General features: G+C 45.6%; 1 protein-coding gene across 10 annotated transcripts in view; it reads left to right on the forward strand.

The window, feature by feature from the left end:
• The window catches only part of foxp2 (forkhead box P2), a 108538-nt gene that overhangs the window by 68367 nt on the left and 21486 nt on the right, over nucleotides 1-18685 (forward strand). For 4 of the 10 annotated variants that reach the window (XM_034578341.1, XM_034578345.1, XM_034578346.1 and 1 more), the window contains 5 exons: nucleotides 4421-4558; nucleotides 5956-6045; nucleotides 8180-8369; nucleotides 9666-9996; nucleotides 12278-12382. In XM_034578341.1, the coding sequence (XP_034434232.1) occupies nucleotides 4421-4558; nucleotides 5956-6045; nucleotides 8180-8369; nucleotides 9666-9996; nucleotides 12278-12382 (854 nt within the window). The remainder of the gene's footprint in view (nucleotides 1-4420; nucleotides 4559-5955; nucleotides 6046-8179; nucleotides 8370-9665; nucleotides 9997-12277; nucleotides 12383-18685) is intronic. The other 6 variants (XM_034578342.1, XM_034578350.1, XM_034578349.1 and 3 more) reach the window with 3 other exon arrangements.

Here is an 18685-nt window from a genome sequence, read left to right on the forward strand (position 1 = left end):
GTTTTGCATTTAATCCCAGAGCGCCTGAGGTATTCTGGCAGTAAATAAGGCACCAGCTTTACCTGGAAGATCTCTGCAGAGGAGCTTGACCTTTTGTGAGGCGGTGGAGAGGCTGGTTACAGGCTGCGGGTGTGACATGAGTGGTGTAATGATGGTCTTGTTGTGGGTCCGGGGCCTCACCCGTGTTTTCACATCAGGAGCCAATTTAAAGCTCCTTTGTTTTGCTTTCCAGCTCCGAGGGCAAACCACATGGCTGCAAAGTTCATGTCAACACAGCTCATCGTTCACGTTTAAGACACGGGACATAAACAAATAGGAGTTCAAATGGTGAGTGCGGTTTAACAAGGGCATTAAAGAAGGTACGAATGTCCAAATCTCATTTAATAGCGGCTCTTTTCTGAACAAATTAGCACTATTACAAAAATTGGATTCACCTTTTTTTGTGATTTAGCTCCCTAACGTCCACCTCTGCTACAATTAATTTAAAACTATTTAATAAATTCCATTAATAATTACTTTTTTAGCGCCAGTACTGGAAACGTATCCTTTCGGATTACAGAGAAACACAGGCAGAGCCCAATTGGATATCATGGCTCCTCTTCCTCTGAAAGAGAGCGTCTATTCACGGTGTGTGGATGTTTATGCCACTGCCATCGTCGAGTAAATGCTCATTAATTTTATCCCTTCGTGGCAAAATCATTTCCAGGAGAGGCAATTCAGCCTCCTGTTCCTTTCAATTCACCGCTCACGTCAATCAAGCCCTCATGCAGCTTCCTGCAGAATGGAGGTGTTATATTCCTGCAATTATCATGTCATATACTCGAAAATGTAAATGAACGTGTGTGTAAAATTAAATTTATGGGTTGTCAGTGAAGAATAAGAACCAGGAGAGCAATTACTTATCTGCTTTCATCTCGGAGCCTCTGATACGTCAAGCAGAAAAGCATGCAGTTAAATGCTGGAATTAGCATTATGCTGCACTTCACAATGGACGTGGGCCAGTGGCTTCTCTCCCCTCTCCCTTTCTTCCTCGTGCCTTTTTCTCCCCCTTCCTTTTTTTTGTTTGGCGCATTCGTGAAATGAAGATTATTATCAGCCATTATGTCTCTAAAAAGCCAATCAGAGTGTAAGAGAAACTTCCCAATTTCATTACCTAGTTGTTTGCGGTCTATAAATCGTAATGATTTATAAGCAGATAAAGACATAAAGGTACATTTTATCTTGTATCTTTTTTTTTCTGCTGCCCTTTGTTGGACGTCTTGTTTGGTTTTATTTGTTACAGTCGCCAAGGAGGTTGTGTTTTCACTCCTTTCCGTTTGTTTGTTTGTTTGTTTGCAAGATTACGTGAAAACTGTTGGACGGGTTACTGCGAAATTTAGCAAAAGGATGCGTTATGATACCGGAAAGAACCCATTACATTTTGGGGTGGTCTTTAAAATTTTACATTGCGAGACTAGGCGTTTTTTCAACATAATTCATGTATCTTGATGAAAACTGGAAAAAGAAGCTGCCCATTGAATTTATATTTGATTCCAGTGTATTTCTGGTTGCACATTCATTTGCGTTAAACCCCTCCACGTCTACTCCTGCATTCCTTTTGTAAACCAAAACATCTTTGAGAGCCGGCATCCAATTAATGGTCTTAATGAGCGCATCTCTCATGTTGTTTCTCTGCTGCACTCGTCCCATTGTCACAGCATCCAACACAAAACCAGGAGTGACTGCAGGGGTAATTACTTACCTAGCGAATGTAGCTTCAAGGGTTAATAACATTGAAGGTGTAAGCACAGAATTTGCATAATTACACACAGACTGTTTAATTTGCAACTTTTGACGGCTTTTGTTCAGCCACCGCGCTTATTGTGAATGCATTCCTCTTTCCCCTGCGCTCGAGTCCGGAGAAGAAAAGAGATGTACCACAACATCCTCCTCCACCACCTCCTCCACCTCCTCCTCCACCTCAGATGGAGTCCCCTCTCTCTCTCTCTCTCTCTCTCTCTCTCTAAGACCCTAATGAACAATGGAGGCAGGATTTGTTTGAATATGAATATGAATGTGCGGCGGGGCCGGCTGGAAGTTGACCTTCAGCTGTGATTTTCAGTTCATCAGGATTAGTCAAGGCGGGCGATCAGGAGCCACTAATGCATAATGACTTCTAAAATGAAAAATGTGTAGTGACCATGCAAATGTCTCAGCTAATCAAAGAGGGGGGGAAACCTGGGGTGGGGGTGGGCGTTGAGGTGGAGGAGAGCTAAACAAGGACATGTCAAGGCCTGACAGAGAGAGGGAGAGAAGGAGGGAGAGAAGGAGGGAGGGCGGAGAGACAAGCATGGAAAGTAATCAAGGCAGCTTGATTAGCTGGCGATGAGGACAGGGATGTCTTATTGGCCCCTTGACACACCATATAGGCTAGTTACTGTCATGGCAGCTCCATGCCAAACAGCGCAGCAATTAGTGTCAGCGGAGGTGTTACTACATGTTGACATTTTAATTGTGTTACAGTTGCATAAAGCTTGTCCGTCAAGACTATTTGTTGACAAGGTGGAAGAATCCAAACCCCTAAAAGTCCCACATTAGTGAATCGTTGTGCTGGAATTTTGCATCTAAGCCGATTATTTGACATTTTAAAGGTCATCTACGTCCTTAGTCCAGAAATCTATGTCTGTCTGCATCGCATATCCCGTGAAGTGTTCATCATATCAACTTCACATTTCATATGTAAGGGCATAAGGGCTCAAAGAAGTGAATTCAGTGCAATTTGGACACGTGAAATGAACAATATTCATAATATCTGAATAAAAAGGTAGTGGGGGCAGCACAGTGTGTCTTCAGCCTGCAGACTGAGTTGAGCATGTCTTCTTCTACATCCTCTGATAAACTACAGCAGTTGGGGTCAAACCTTGGGCCTCCATTTCTTTGATGATTTGATTCTTTTTTATTTAGAATCCCTTCCTCTTGAGCAGTTTGTCTACAAAGTAAAAGCACAACGTTAGTTTGCTTTGCTTTATATGTCTTTATTGAGAGAATTACATAGCTATTATTTAAAAAAGTTGTGAACTTGGGTCTGTAAATTATATAACAGATAACAGACCTCTGAAATAGCCGGAAAAAATAACACCACTTAAACTATGCAGATAAACCAGGTGGGATGATCACAAAGTTTTCTAACTTCACTCAGCACCTTATACTGTTTATAAAAAGCTCAGCCTTTTTCGGGAGTAGCTCTGGAGCATCAACACAGGCCAAACAAACAGTCCATTAAAAACAGGCACTTCAGTGAGTCTAGAAATATTTGTGTGTATATAAGTCTGAGTAAACCATGGTGTTTTTGCGGCGTGTCAGATGCTAAATCATTCACTCAATGTTGATTTTTGTCTTCTGTAACTCACAAGTAAACACAAATCAAAAGTATTGTCTTCTCCTCACAAAAAGTTGTTCAATTTTTAAGCAGCCGCAAGGAGCAGAACGTGTGTAATTCGACTAAAGCCCACACTCCCCTGTTAAGAATGTGCGCTCGCAACCAAAGACGGAGGGGAAGCGCATCTTTCTCCATTGATCTGATGCCTCAGAAGCTGCTTTCGCTGCCGCCTTAGAACAATTTGGCGGAAACGTAGGATACGTGTGTACGGTTTTGTTTTGGTGCAGTTCTTCTACCGCAGCTTGACAGCTCGTATTTTTAATGATTATCACAGAAGAATGACACATTTTCTTTTCCAGCCCGGAGGACGTGTGCTTTTGGATGCTTTTTGTCAGAACGTGAAACTTGACACACTTCAGAGGGCATTGAATACAAAATACTTCAAAAGCAGAAGTATTAATCTTTTTTTTTTCTTCTTCCCGTCCAACAAAGATGTATCTCGGGGCCAGACCCCCAAACTCAGAGCCGTGACCCAGCACATCACGCTGATTGTCCCCTACAGTGTGTCCACTTCATCCGTGTGCTTTTTAATCAACTTTAGACTTGTGCATTTTCATTCTGTTTTTATTTTTTTTGTACAATAGCAGCACTGATAGGCGTGCTAAAGTGGGGAAGTTCAAGGGTCCTGCTAATTAAGGTCTATGTCTATTTAAATCGCTCACATCTCCCAGCGGGGTGCAGGCAGGAAAATAAGGATTGTGCAACACAAAGGCACAGCACCCATCTGTCCTTCAGCATCTCCTCTAGGCTGCCAGGCGTCACGGCCATGGGAGGCCTGCTCTCCCTACTTCTCAAGTCACCAATTACCCCGCTCCCAGTAGAACCACGCCACTTGGCCTGACGCACGTCTCAGATGCTCTATTTTCCTGCTCCTTCCGTTTTTACTCCCTCCATCTATTTCACTCCTATGCTCTCATTGTTTACTCATCCCTCCTGTGCTTTCTGAAAATGTATAATTCGTCCCTGATTCCTAACCTTCGCCCTCTCGTCCGCCCCGTCCAGGTTCCCGTGTCGGTGGCCATGATGAGTCCCCAGGTGATCACGCCGCAACAGATGCAGCAGATCCTCCAGCAGCAGGTGCTTTCTCCGCAGCAGCTCCAGGCCCTGCTCCAGCAGCAGCAGGCAGTTATGCTACAGCAGGTACGCGTGCACGCCCGTACACAAATGCATAGGGATGTAGATGCACAAACATGTACACAACCAAATACATTGGGAACTACAAATATGCGGATCTATGCCTCCAACACACACTTCCCTGAGTCACTGCTGTGCTCGTGTATCAGCAGCCACCAGTCGCTCATGCCAACTCACCACAGCCCGGTGTCCTTGACATGCTTACCAAGAGGAATCTGAAATTGACGCACTTGTTCGTGTCACCTCTAATTAACTGTCTCCGGTGTGTCGCGGGTTCAATTCCCTGACAAGCATCCATCAGGGAGCTCGAGAGGGAGCATGGCACAGTTGGGCTCGCACACTGGAAGCTGAGTGATAGGTGACGGATGATGTAATATTTGGAATCAGCTTTGAGAAAAAGCACACACTCGGCAGAGACTTGTGTCAAGAGTTGAAACACATTTCTCATTCATAGATTTGATTAAGGGGAAGAGAATTGTTTAATTAAGGACGTCACTCATCCTGATTATTCCTCTTCATTAAGAGTGCTCACACTCTGGATTTGGTTTCAGTACAATGGCGTGCCTTTGCTTGACTTTTACAGATTTTACTCTTGAAATTTGATACATGGTCAGTGTCAGCAGAGGAAGATTTATCCTATTGTGTGAAATTTGCTATCATGGTACAATTAACAGGAATTTGGGAATTTACATGATCAAAATCTTCCCTCGTGTTGATTAACTGATTGTCACAAAATATTTTTTCTGGGGCTCTAATATATTTTTTCATATTAGCGTCTGTTAAATCTTATGGATATTTTTACAGCACTTTTGCAAAGTACCGGACTGTGCATTCCAGTCGCCTGCATCATGGGTCTCCTCCAGGCCAGACAGCCTTATGAAATTCTACATGAAATAAAACCATCTTTGTTTTTAATAACTGTTACAGCCTGTGTGTTAAAGGAATCAGTTCAACACAGAGAACCTGTTCCTGAGAGGGTTTTACGCTGTTTGTTTCAACCACTCCAAAGGAAGCGAACAGCACTCTGGCTGCCAAATGTGTAGTTAATATGATGAATTGTTGCCCCCCCCTGCAGAACTGTGGGACTATTAAACGTCCATATGGAAAAGAGTGTGAAAGGCGGCAAGGATGCAAACGCCAAAAGCAGAAGAGAAGCTTATATCTTATACTGTGCAACAGTTTCTGCAGAATGTGGAGCAACAGCTGGAGCTGAATTAGTGGAGACAATAGGAAGAGAAAATGTTTACTTAATAATGCTTTGAGTAGTTTTGTAGTCATAGCCTCTAAATACATTTTATTTGTATGGTTATTTATGGTAATATTAAAGAGAAATCATGTATATAAATGTGCATTTTCTGAATCGTATTTTCTAACTCTTTCTGTGCATTTTTGTGTCTGCACAGCAACACCTGCAGGAGTTTTATAAGAAACAACAGGAGCAGCTTCACCTGCAGCTTCTGCAGCAGCAACATCCTGGCAAACAGGTGAAAGAGGTGGGTGCAGCACTTCCACACATTTGCACCCGATAATCTCCAATCATTCTTTGGCGGGGCTGTATGCGAGAACGTAAAATGAGCTGGAGTATTCTTGTTAGTGTTTAGGAATTTAAAAGTAATTAAACTGGTTATCATGTGACATTGGTCAGGTCAGTTGTAAGTAGCCTCCCTTCAAAAAACCAGCTATCCTCTTGCAACTGTTCCTGGGAATGACTCCATTAAACCAGCTGCTCTAAGTGACAATAACAAACACTCTGCATTCCCACACACTCCCAAACACTCACTGATTTATTGAAACCAGACCACAGACAGAGGTTTCCTGGGTCCAACTCATTAATGAACTGTTTCTGTGGCCACGCAAACACGTGCGCACGCCGCTGAAGTTACAGCACACGACACTCATAAATCACGGTGACAGGCAGACGGTCGACAGACACGGCTCTGTCCCGTCCTCGCTGGCTATCAGAGGAGAGGAGCCCGAGCATGACAACCCAAGCCACGTTTGCGTAACCGCGCTGAACCCTGAGAGCAAGTCTGGAGATGCATCCAGACGACGGTCTACATGCGGAAGCGGTTAAATTGATCAGAAAAAAAAGAAGCTATCACATAAACACACGCGCTCCTCTCTTTTCTTCTTTCTTTCCGCGTGTTGCACCTCCTCGAGCAGCCCATTACGCTGCCCCTTACAGGAAGACCGCCGCTGACCTCCCGGCGGCTTTGTTTCTGTTTGGATTTGCGAATCGAGTTTTTCAGGGCCCCCGCCATCAAATATGGAATAGAAATTGCTCCCTTATTTCTCTCGAGGCGGGATGGAGGCGCAGGGAGGGCAAACCGCCTCCCTCCATCACTCCATTATGCAGCCTGTTTTCCAGTGAGTGCATCACAAGTTTTGCCCCCCCTCTCACCGCCTCCCACCTCCCCCAGGTCCACCATGTTATAAACATACAGAAACATACGAGCATGACATGCTGTATGCACATACAATACACGTGTATACGGACGGGAGTGGAAAATTGAAAACCATCAAAGTTGCAGTTAAAACGTTGCCGATATGCATCCTTCGTTTTGACGCACAGAAAAAGAATAAAACTGATTATTACCTCGTCTTTTAGTTTGTGTTTTATAGTTTAAAAATAGACATGAAACTGTTTAATAGTTTAGAGCCAAAGCTTTTGTTTCTACTCCCTCTCAGACTGATTCTGCTGCAGTGATGTTCCTTCGTTTTGTTGTTGTTTTTGTTGTTGTTGTTCTGCACCCGGCTTATGCAATTGCCCGTCTGGCCCCGGCAATAAACAACTCCGTGAGGCAGTGAGAGAGGGAGTCAGGGAGAGAGAGAGGAAACGAGGTGAAAGAGGGGAGGGAGGCGCGATGTGCATGTGTGTATGCGTCTGTGTGTGTGTCTGTGTGTGTGAGTGTTTATATTTGCGTCTGTGCATTCACACGCACGCGACGCCGTAAATCTCTCATTCCGCTCGCTCCCTCTGGCCACATAAGCTGTAACAGACCATCAGTGAAGGCGAGACAATTAACCATCAGCAGCGGAGTGTGTGTGTGTGTGTGTGTGTGTGTGTGTGTGTGTGTGTGTGTGTGTGTGTGTGTGTGTGTGTGTGTGTGTGTGTGTGTGTCTGTGTGTGTGTCTGTGTCTGTGTCTGTCTGTGTGTGTGTGTGGGATTGAGGATTATACCAGAGGCTTAGTATCATACACAATCACAAGCCACATACACTGAGAGGCTTGCAAGGTTTCTTTTAGTCCATCAACGCGAGCTTTGTGTGTCTGTTGTGTGTGCATGTGCTCTCTTGGACACTCACACACACACACGTACACACACACACACACACACACACACACACACACAAAGAGATGAAAAAGGCATCAGTGCTGTGGTACAGCCCAAAAAAATCAGGCGGGAAGACCGAGCGAGCACAGACGGAGAGGGGGAGAGCATGCGGGGAGACGGAGGAAGAGGCAGAGAGGTGTAGCTAAGGTCACGGCAGAGGCGAGTGAGTGCAGACACACACGCGGCACAAACGCTACCCGGCTTTCGTCGCTCCTCTCCCTCTCTCCGTTGTTAATTCGCCTGTAATTTTCTCTCTCCTCTCCTCCTCCTCCTCTTCCTCCTCCTCTCTATAGCAACAGCAACAGCAGCAGCAGCAGCAGCAGCTGGCCGCCCAGCAGCTCGTCTTCCAGCAGCAGCTCCTGCAGATGCAGCAGCTCCAGCAGCAGCAGCACCTGCTCAACATGCAGCGGCAGGGCCTGCTCACGCTGCCGGGGCCCGCTCCCGGCCAGGCCGCCCTGCCCGGTCAGACCCTGCCCCCGCCAGGTAAGAGGGAGAAGAAGGAGGAAGGGATGGGGAAGCGGTGGGAGGGAGAGGGGAAGTGGTTGCATGCGGTCGTGTAGATCCTGAGCATGTGACTCGCAGCAGCAGCGGTCACATGCTTCCTGTGTTTTCTCTGTCTGTCCCCCTCGCTTCCTCTGTCTTCCTGTCCTTCCTGTCTTTGTCGTCCTCATTTGTATGCGCCCGTGTCCCCTCAAAGTACGGTTATCTCTAAGTATGTTTGTCTGTCTGCCTCCCCCCCTCATTGGTATGCTCTTCTGCCATCCACTTTTTCCCTAACTCCTCCACATTATCATTTTGTTTAGTCCTCCTCTGTCTCTCTCGCAATCTCTCTCTCTTCTTGTCTGATTATGGCTTTCTTTGTCTACCTCTGTTTCTCTCTCAGCTCTGCTCTGCTTATGTTTGTTGTTTTTTCCATCTCTGTTTCTATTCCCCCTGCTCCCCAACCCCTTCTTCCTTGTTGTTGTTGTTGTTGTTTACTGCCTTCGCTGAGAGCCAGGGAGAGAAGAATAAAAAGGACACAGACAGAGAGAAATGGGGGGGGCGAAATGCAGGCTCCATTTTCTCCTCCCCGAGCCAAGTAAACACCTATGTTTGTTGTTTACCACCAAAATGGCGGAGATGCAAAAAACAACAGCCAGGGAGATGTTGGGAGGAAAATCAAAGCAGGGACTTTTGCCCAATTAGTTGGCAGGCGGGAAACAAGCATCGGACAAATTGTGTTTATCTCAGATGCAACAGAACACGTTCACTCTCATCAATGTTTTACACCTCAAAATGCACAACTGAGAACTACATGAGGAGTTTGTTAACAGGTAGGGCCGATGGCGAACTGGGCACAGAGGAAGAAAAACCAACGAAACTGTGATCAAAGAGTTCAAAGTCAGGTCTACACATGGCAAAAGATAAAAGCCACTTAGTGAGGACAAGGCCTTGAGTCGTGTCACTTTATAAAACTTTCATAGCTGTTGAATAAAGAGTTTGGAATCAGCTGTTGTCTCACACTGGATGCAAGGAGTAACCTGATTCTGTAAATATTCAGTTTAGGGGCACGATCACACACATGCAAAGCGATTATCGCCTGTCAGAGTTCACCAAAGTTGAACTCAACGCTGTGGATTTGCTGCCCCACAGGAAGTGACTGTTTTCCTTTTTGCCTCCTCTCTTCGTGAACCAGAGGCATTTTGGGGCCCTAATCGTTCTTTCTTCCGCTCATCTTCCCCTTACTCACCCAACTTTTTCTTCCTCTTCGTCTCTCTATCTCTATCTCTTTTTCTCTAGCAGGCCTGAGTCCTGCAGAGCTCCAGCAATTGTGGAAAGACGTAACCGGAGGAGGCGGTGGCGGCGGCCACGCCATGGAGGACAACGGCATTAAACACAGCAACAGTGGCAACGGTGCTGGTGGCGGAGGCGGCGGCGGAGGTGGTGGTGGCGGCGGCGGCGGCGGCTTGGACCTCTCCACCAACAACTCTTCTTCAACTACCTCCTCCTCCAATCCCGCAAAAGCGTCGCCTCCCATCTCACACCACTCCATCGCCAACGGACAGTCACCCGCCCTTAACCACAGACGAGAGAGGGAGCGGGAACGGGAAAGGGAAAGGGAGCGAGAGAGGTAATTGAAATGTCATCCACCCACCGTTTTTGATAGCAGGCGCCAAAGGGATGAAGAGGCAGAGAAGATGAAAAGTTTACAGAGGCATTGTTTGTTACCCGACAAACAAGCTTGTTGTTTTTGTGCGGTGCAGGAACACATGAGAACGCCGCGCTCTGCTCCCATCCAGAGTGTTTGTCCTCGTTTAGAATAACAGCTTTGCCACTACAGGGAAAACATGGTGTTTTGTTTATTTGTTCAATAGTTTATTAGTGTCTTAGTAATATTTAAAAAAAAAATAGCCTTGTTCTCCCGGGGGACTGTGCGCATTGAACACACTTAGCTTGTACACAGATATCAAAAGCAGGGAAAGGAAGCCATGCAGGCAGGCGCAGTTACAACAAGCCTCTCTGGCAGCCAAGACAAGCTAACCTGCTTGTACATTAAGTATTTAGTGCTTTCTTTCTTTTTTTTCCCGCTTTTGAAAATTACCTTCCTTGCTTACTTGTCATGTAAACAGAATATGTGATGCCTTGAGTGGCATTTCCAGGATGTTTATCCTTGTGATGGCGTCTTTTATAAATGCACCCCAGCACCAAAACACTGAGTGTTTCACATATCTGCCTATGTGGCCCATGCATTATTCAAAGGCTTTTTCTTGGGCGATATTATAATAAGGACTTAGGGTAGCGGCGTGTGCGAGTATGTGTCTGTGTGGATGCCGGGTAGAGACTCACACTGGAGGTGTAATTGGTTTAAAGTAGATGCTATCTCTCCAGTAGCACTAAAAGGAGGCTTGAAGAAGATATCTTTAGAGGGAAGACGGGAGAGGTAGGAAGGAGGATGAGAAGAGGAGGAAGAAAAGAGGGGGGAAAAAAGACTTTATCTGCCCATGTCCCGAGGGGGGTGTGGTGTGTCATAATGATCGAACATGGAGTATTGTCAGGAGCGCTGCTTACTAACATGCCACCGATCGATGCGGGGGAAGCCCCTCTGTAAAACGCAGCGTGAGCCGTCCCAGTGCTCACACACATATTCATAGGCCACACATACACACACACACAGCCATCTACCACACAAACATGCACAGACGTAACCTATGAGCAGACAAACACACACACGCGCGTACACAGCGCTGCACACTTCTTCCTATGCACGTTTCCGCACACAGACAGAGACAGCGCCAAGACTAAAGGTTAAACTGTCATCTTTAATTGGACGTGCTGTCTAGGCAGGGTCGTAACTTATTTGGGTGCCATTTGAAAAACGCCAGAGCGCCCCCTCTGCTCCCCTTGTCCTCGAAGAAACATAAGTTACACACAGTATTAATCTCCTGATGAAAATTATATGGCTGTCTGGATTTTTAATGTTTACTCCAAAGCCTCCAACCCCCTCCTCCCAGTAATGGCTTTACAAGATGGGACGGTGGAGACCAAGCTACTGTAATCTCCGCTATAGACTACCAGTTAGCTGGAATCATGTGTTTTACCAAATAGATGGGAATTGAAAAAAACACAGAACGAAACAAAAATTTGAAAGATAACACAAAAGAAAATATTAAAAACAACTGATTGAAGTTTAGGTAAAGTGTTTGCAAGTCTCATCTCCTGATGCAAGGAATTCCTGATGGCAAACTGTTGGTTGGAAGATCTAACATGACACTTGGAGCATAGGGAGTTGGTAGTTCTGTAATATAACTGTGGGCCAGATCGTGTTAAGCTTTAAAAGTTGTTCAAAATCAATCCTTAATTGAACTGGCTGCCAATGAAGGGAGGCAGGAGTTGGAGGAGAGAGGTGATTTGATTTTGGCTTTAATTTTTTAAGTAAAAGTAACAAGGTTAAACAAGTTTGTTGACATGGTCTTCATGATTTAGTTGTGAATCAAATGTGACATTGAGGTAATTGGCTGTGGATTTAATGTTTCTTGCCAGTGGACCAATAAACAGTTGTAGTTTGCCTGTTAGCTGATCAGGGCCAGAGATTATTACTTCAACGTGTGGTAACATAGTGTTGTGATTATTTAGGTTGAGTGGACATGAATTGTTAGACACATTGGCAAACTATGTTTTCATCTCAGTTTGTTTGTTAGTTAGTTAGTTAGTTAGTTAGTTAGTTAGTAGGAATACGCAAAAACTACAGGACATATTTCGGGTGTTTTTGATTTCCCAGAGAATTAACTTTTCAACAATTCATGTGAACTGACCTTTTGGATCCCTCCCCTGACCTTCTTCCTCTTCCTTCCTGTTTTTGTTTTGCTGTTCTTCCCTTTTTCTTATTCCTCTTCTTTTTTCTCTCTCTCTAGTTCACTACATGAAGAAAGTGGAGGCACCCATCCGCTGTACGGTCACGGCGTGTGCAAGTGGCCCGGCTGTGAGAACATCTGCGAGGAATTTGGACAGTTTTTGAAGTAAGAACACACACCATGACCCAGATGTTACACTGGAGGTGGTGCCTGCTCACTCGTCACTGTTGAAACCTTTCGTCAGCAGAATCAGATTTGACCTTTAAATACGAATATTCAACATATCTTTCCGTCTTTTTCTCATGGACTGTCAAGCACTGGTTTAGTGAACTTTCAGCTGTTCTCACTGTACACTGACAAATGAAAAAACACCTCCTTGACTTGGAGAATCGACTGAGGAGTGTCTGACTGATGATTTGAATCATCAACTTTTGAACAGCTCTAAGATTGTAAAACGTGTGTTTTACCCTAAAAAAGTCAGTCTCTACACTACATCACCTCCTTTTTGTAGGACAACCCCCCCCACTAACATCTGGCTTTTGTCTGCAATGGACACAATGGGTTTTCCTTCCCGGGTCAAATCTGGCTCTGATCGGCAGTTTAGAAACATGACGCCCGAGTGAACTCTCTAATTTGGCAAGACAGCGAAGTGAGAGAGCTCTGGGTTTTCAGTGCATTCGTGACGTCGAACATGAGGAAAGATCAGGAAGTCAAACTCCTCCGCTGACTATGGGAAAGGAGTCGAGCGCCTTCTTTTAAGCGTGTTTACCAGCGTTTAAGAAACCTGCGTGTGCTCGCTAATTTAGTTGTAAAAGAGTTGAGCACCGAGGAGCCTAATAAAGAAAACATCACTGCCTTTGAAGGAGCACACTTTGACCTCTCTGACAGCCAGTTGACAGGGTTCAGCTCGAGCAGCGCCAACTCTAAATCCATAACAAATCTGCTTCCTGGAGCGGCCCGATAGGTTTGTAAGAAGAAGAAGAAAAAAAAAAAGGAACGTCAGGAAGCTAATGGCAACTCGCACGGCCGCACACTTTACCTCCACAACAAAGGCCCCCTTTCACTGTTGTCATGGTGCGGGCGCCCGAGCGAATGAACTCTTCATGCTCCATCAACAATTTAGTTAATTAGCTCATTTGTAATTGGCCGGCTTTGTTGCCAGGATGTTAGTGGGGGGACATCAAAAGAAGAAGGTGTTTGCAGTGCTGCCGATTACAGGTTATCACATTGCCACTCACTATGAGTCTCCCCTCTCTCTCCCCCTGTCTCTCCCTGGGTCTCTCGCCCTCTCTTACTATCACTCTCTCCCTGGCTCCCTGCTCTCACACAGAGAAGAAAAGAAAGGGAAAGCTTTTTAATTTGAATATTCTAATTAGATTTGTAATTAACTGTGAAATAACGATCTGCCGAGTGTTTTTCATGGGCTGTAAACGTCCATGTGAATTCGCATAAACTCTAGAAATCAGGACATTGTTCTGGCATATTTTATGTTTTTTTTCCAAATTAGGCGTTTTTTTTCCACAGTAGTGACTGTGATAAGTTGCAGAAGGCTAGAAAAAAAATAATACAAGAAACTAGTCCACCCATGGGGATGTGCTGCAGGATTTAGGTCAGGCATGTGCCACTTCCTCCGCAGCTTATGAATTAAAGCTGAAAAGGTGTTTCCATGTAATGAAATGACACTAATAAACACAGTGTTTACCCAAAGACACAGACAGGCTGCGTTTTCGCGCCCTGTCAAGGCGCACAATGCACTCAGCGGAATCATAACTGACAGCGATGGATTTAAATGAATCCGAGGTGAATGTATATTACAACGATCGCCTGACAAGTGTGTTTGCTTATCCCCTGTGGAAAATGTGCCACATACATGTTCATGTCAATATCAATTTTCCGGAGCGGAGCATAACGCATCCATAAGCAGCAGCTTGTGCGATTTCACGAGTGATTCTCATGAAAAGCCGGCTTGTGTACAGTGCATCGTCCGACCTGGACTCCCCGAGCGCTGGTCCAGGTGGAAGAGTTTGCCTTGCAGCTTGGGGAACGCATGTGTATGTGTGAGTGAGGCTGCATGCCGCAATCGGATTAGCAGGTTTTATGATACCTTGTCCCATCACCTTGGTACACTTACTTAAAGAAGACATCAGCCTATCCCTCCGCACCGTACACTCCGCCCGCACAGACACTGTGTGCTCTTAGGATACTGTGTCTGGGTAGCTTAGCTGGTTATTTAGGTGAGGGGCCCAGAGATACACAGTATAAAGCGGCGTGTCTGTGAATCCGCTAAGCTGCACGGGTGTAAAGATAAACTGAGAGGGCGAGGGAGACAGACAGAGAGAAAAACAGGTAGATCTCAAACTTGTAAGCGCAGTTTGGCACACGGTTTTGTAGGAACACTTGCCAGAACATCGGGTGCAACACAACAGAGCAGTTTCAGCTCCCCCCCCACCCCCCCTCCCCAAAGTCAGAGGCTGGCTCTATACTCTAACCCAGCCGGCACATGAAAAACAGACGCCAACAAAGACTGCAGACTCGTCATCAGAACAAAGATGGCTGCTCTGTGGCGTGCCTCGGAGCAGTGATTGTCGGTGTCAGAGGGAGTTCTTTCATGTTTCCGGAGATGCCAGTCGACTGCACACACACACACACACACACACACACACACACACACACACACACACACACACACACACACACACACACACACACACACACACACACACACAGGCGCAGTTTAAATGGGGGGTTACATAAAGCGGGTGTCAGATTTAGATGACAGTCTAGATGTCGGTAGTTGGGTGTGGGTTACGTGTGCGGGGAGGGGGGGGGGGGACCCAAGCTAAGCTGGCGTCTTGTAGCGCGCTGTAGGAGCTCAGCTCGGCTCAGCGGCGGTGACACGTTTAGTCGCCTATTGTTTTGTTGCGCGGAGGAACTTGTCAAGATCAGCATTTAATAGCTCTTTAGTGTGCTTTTAAGTGTTCTCACCTGGAAAAGGTAGCCGCGAGGTGGCTGGCACTCTGAATTAGCTCTCTGTAGTTCAAAATGGAATAATATCACTCTGTGTGTGGGTGTGTGTTTGTGTGTGTGTGTTTGTGTTAGTTACAGGAGACGAGAGAGAAAAACCTTAACGCTATTAGTGCATGTGCTGGAGCTATTTCCGTGCGGAGCCTTTACAGTAAACACAACAAACAGACAAAGGCTGGAACGATTAACTGCTTCACATGTATCACTTGCAGATCTTTGTGAAGTCATATTTGAGTTTGCCATGGGTCCATAGATTTGTGCCCGAACCCCGAAAAGACCCGGAAATAGCATGGCTAACTTAATCCAGTTAGGATTTCAGATTAAATGTCCCTGTGACGGATGATGTTTAAAATCAGCTTTGTAATAAGGATAGCTCAGACTACTCACGACACGGCCGGGGGCCAGGTGTTCATGGGTCTTCGCAGCAGTTTATTTCTCCGATAAGTACATTTTAGAATTTATTTTAAAATGTTATTGTTGACTTTTAAGGCCCGTGCTGGACTTGCACTTAAGTACAATTTCGATTATTTGAGTCCCAGCTGATGACCAAATGTGAACAGTCCTTTTCTGTCCGGGCTCCCACTCTTTGGAACAACCTCCCTGAGGAAATCCATCTGGCAAACTCCTCATCCTCTTTTAAATCCCTCATAAAGACACGTTTTTATAGGTGAGCTTTCTCCAGGTTCTGATCTGACCAACTATTTTAATCACCCTATAATGTTTTATTTTATCTCGTTTTTACTCTTTTCTCATCCGTAACTTGCTATTATTATTATTCCCGGGTCCACCTGGTTATTACATATGATGTTAAACAGACCCAGGACCCGAGGTAAAAGAACGGGACCCCAACCCAACTGACGGCATAAAAACATGGATCCAAACCCATGAAGATCTCTAGTCTGTGACAATTGTTAATTAAAATAATTCCTAATTTCCAGCTTAGAACTATTTGACAAACACTTAATTATCACATCCTGTTTCATTTTTCTTAACCAGCATCGACATTCCCCCCCCCCCTAACACACACACACTTTAGCCTTTTACCTCACATCCCCTCGTTTAAACGAATGTCCTCCCTCCACAGTCAGTCTACACATAAACAGATATTTGCTCCCGCACTTACACACACACACACAGACGCACACTTAACTCCTCCACTCTCTGTCACCACTCCACTTTCCTTATTACTGGCAGGAAGGCAGGCTCCATGTTAAAATGGCAAACTCAGCCGCTAACCTGAACGCTGGTGTCTGTAACCCACTGCTAATTAAACCCACAAGGCAGCAGCCAAGTGTCTTTGTCTCTATATAATGTACACACACACACACACACACACACACACACACACACACACACACACACACACACACACACACACACACACACTGTGGAGACAGGCAGCCAGGCCCTTGGCCCCTGGATAGCTGCGTTTCCCTCTACCCCACCACATGTCTACTGCTCTGTGACAAGACCTTTAAAACGGAGGGCATTACTTATGCACTGCCGCCATGGGGAGAGTGTCTGTGCATGTGTGCGTTTGTGCATGTGTGTGTGCGCTTGTTGATGCACACTAGTAGGCACAGTACTTGTGTAGCTACATATTGTTGTGTTGACGCTGCTTCTGTTTCGTATCTGACCGTTGATGTATGTGTTTGCGTAGACAGCCAGGGGGCCGGTCTTGCTGTTCTCTGCTGGGGCTTCGCGGCCCCTGAAGATACACACAGACAATTAGCACAGGCGCATCATCCATACATGCTGGCTTGAGTAGATTTATTATTGGGCCCTTAGTGGACGTTGATGGCATATACATATTCATATCCGCAGCTATGGGGAAAAGGAAAAAACATCTTCTCTCTTCTTTTAAAGACAAGAGAGGCTCTGCGGCGTCCAGTAAGAATAAATCTTTATTTGTGTTTGTTGAGAAACAACCATCTATGTCTCACCTCTCCATCCCTCTCAGTCTCAATTTATCAGTCTCTTTGTCTCTTTATTTGCTCTCATCTCTCCTCCTCTGCCGCATCTCTCAATCCTCCCATCTCCATCTTTTTTCACACGGCCTTTGTCACATGGCTAATTCCCTCTTCGCGGCAGAAATCAATGTGCCTCTAAAACGCAGGTTTGAACGGTAAACATAAACAGCAAGGCAGGCGGGTGGGGGCCGGCTGTGAAACAAGCATCCTCCAACCTCCAGGCTTAAACCATTACACCTGGATGCGACACTCTAGTTCCTTCTCTTTATTCACCTGCAAATTATTTAGATTTGGTTTTGTTAAGAGGCAAGCGAAAGGCGGCAAAGATCGGCATACAGTGAAATGGTAATTTTCACAAAGAGAAGGGTAAATAAAGGTAAATAAATAAGACGTTCTTTCATTATTCCCTGCCTGTCTGCGTCTCACCCCCCCCTCCCTTCCCTCCGTCTTTGTGTGGCATTATTAATGCACAGCAGGACATGCTGCCATTTGAATATTTCATAAACGCATGTAGTAATCTGCCTGTAATCACCTCGCTAACTGGCCAGCGGTGGAACGCCGTGTGTACGAATAGAGCTGGACCCCGGAGAGGCCTTTGCACACACATATTGACAAAATATGAGAAAAACAAGGTGCTTGTCGATGAGAGGAAAACTTAATAAAGATTTCTCCCTCCCCTTTTCTCTCTTATTTTTTTTTTTTTTGTAATGAGGTATCTTCAGGGACGTCGAGCGGCGCGCCCCGTGCTTTTGAAGCAGCTGTAATTCATGACACACGCCATACATCAAGTGCATAAGATAGCATTATGGGCAGTGAAATGAAAAGGGTATTTGCAACATTAGTTCCCTCATCCTGCGAGGGACGTGATTAAATGATTAATGAAATGCCCCCCTTTTTTTTGCATGCACATTTCTGAAACAGCAATTAGGCACAGGGCTGGAGAAATCCACTGGCTCGTCCCTCCCCTCCTCCGGAGCCATCCCTCATCCATCCCCACCCCTCCTCTCTTTCTTTCTTTTTTTTTTTTTAATGCTACTTCATTCTTGATTTATAATGAAACATTTCTGAGCATTAAGGACCGAGAAATGGCCGCAACAGTACGAGCAGGGATGAGATGGGATGGTTTTTTAAAAACGTGCGTGCGGCGTAATTGAAAGGTGCAAATGTTCTATTCAGCTCCTGATTGGCAGGTCGAGATAAGGCGGCTCAATGAGTTGTCTTGTTTTGCACATGGCCGATAAACAAGAGGTGAGGGGGTTCGGAGTAGAATGGTGGGAGTGTGTATTTCTTGCGAGGTGTTGGCGACAATGTTTCGCTCCGTTTGTGTGTGTGTTCTTAGATAAAGTGAAAGCCAGAGACAGGCACAGAGATTTTGTCCTCCCTCTAATACACTGGAGGCAGAGCTGTAAATGATCATTGAAGGGTCTGCAAGCTAACCTATAATTACTGGAGATAAAGTGGCAGCTCTGGCATT

The sequence above is a fragment of the Hippoglossus hippoglossus genome, chromosome 23 (assembly GCF_009819705.1).
Source record: "Hippoglossus hippoglossus isolate fHipHip1 chromosome 23, fHipHip1.pri, whole genome shotgun sequence".
In the NCBI taxonomy this organism is placed as follows: domain Eukaryota; kingdom Metazoa; phylum Chordata; class Actinopteri; order Pleuronectiformes; family Pleuronectidae; genus Hippoglossus; species Hippoglossus hippoglossus.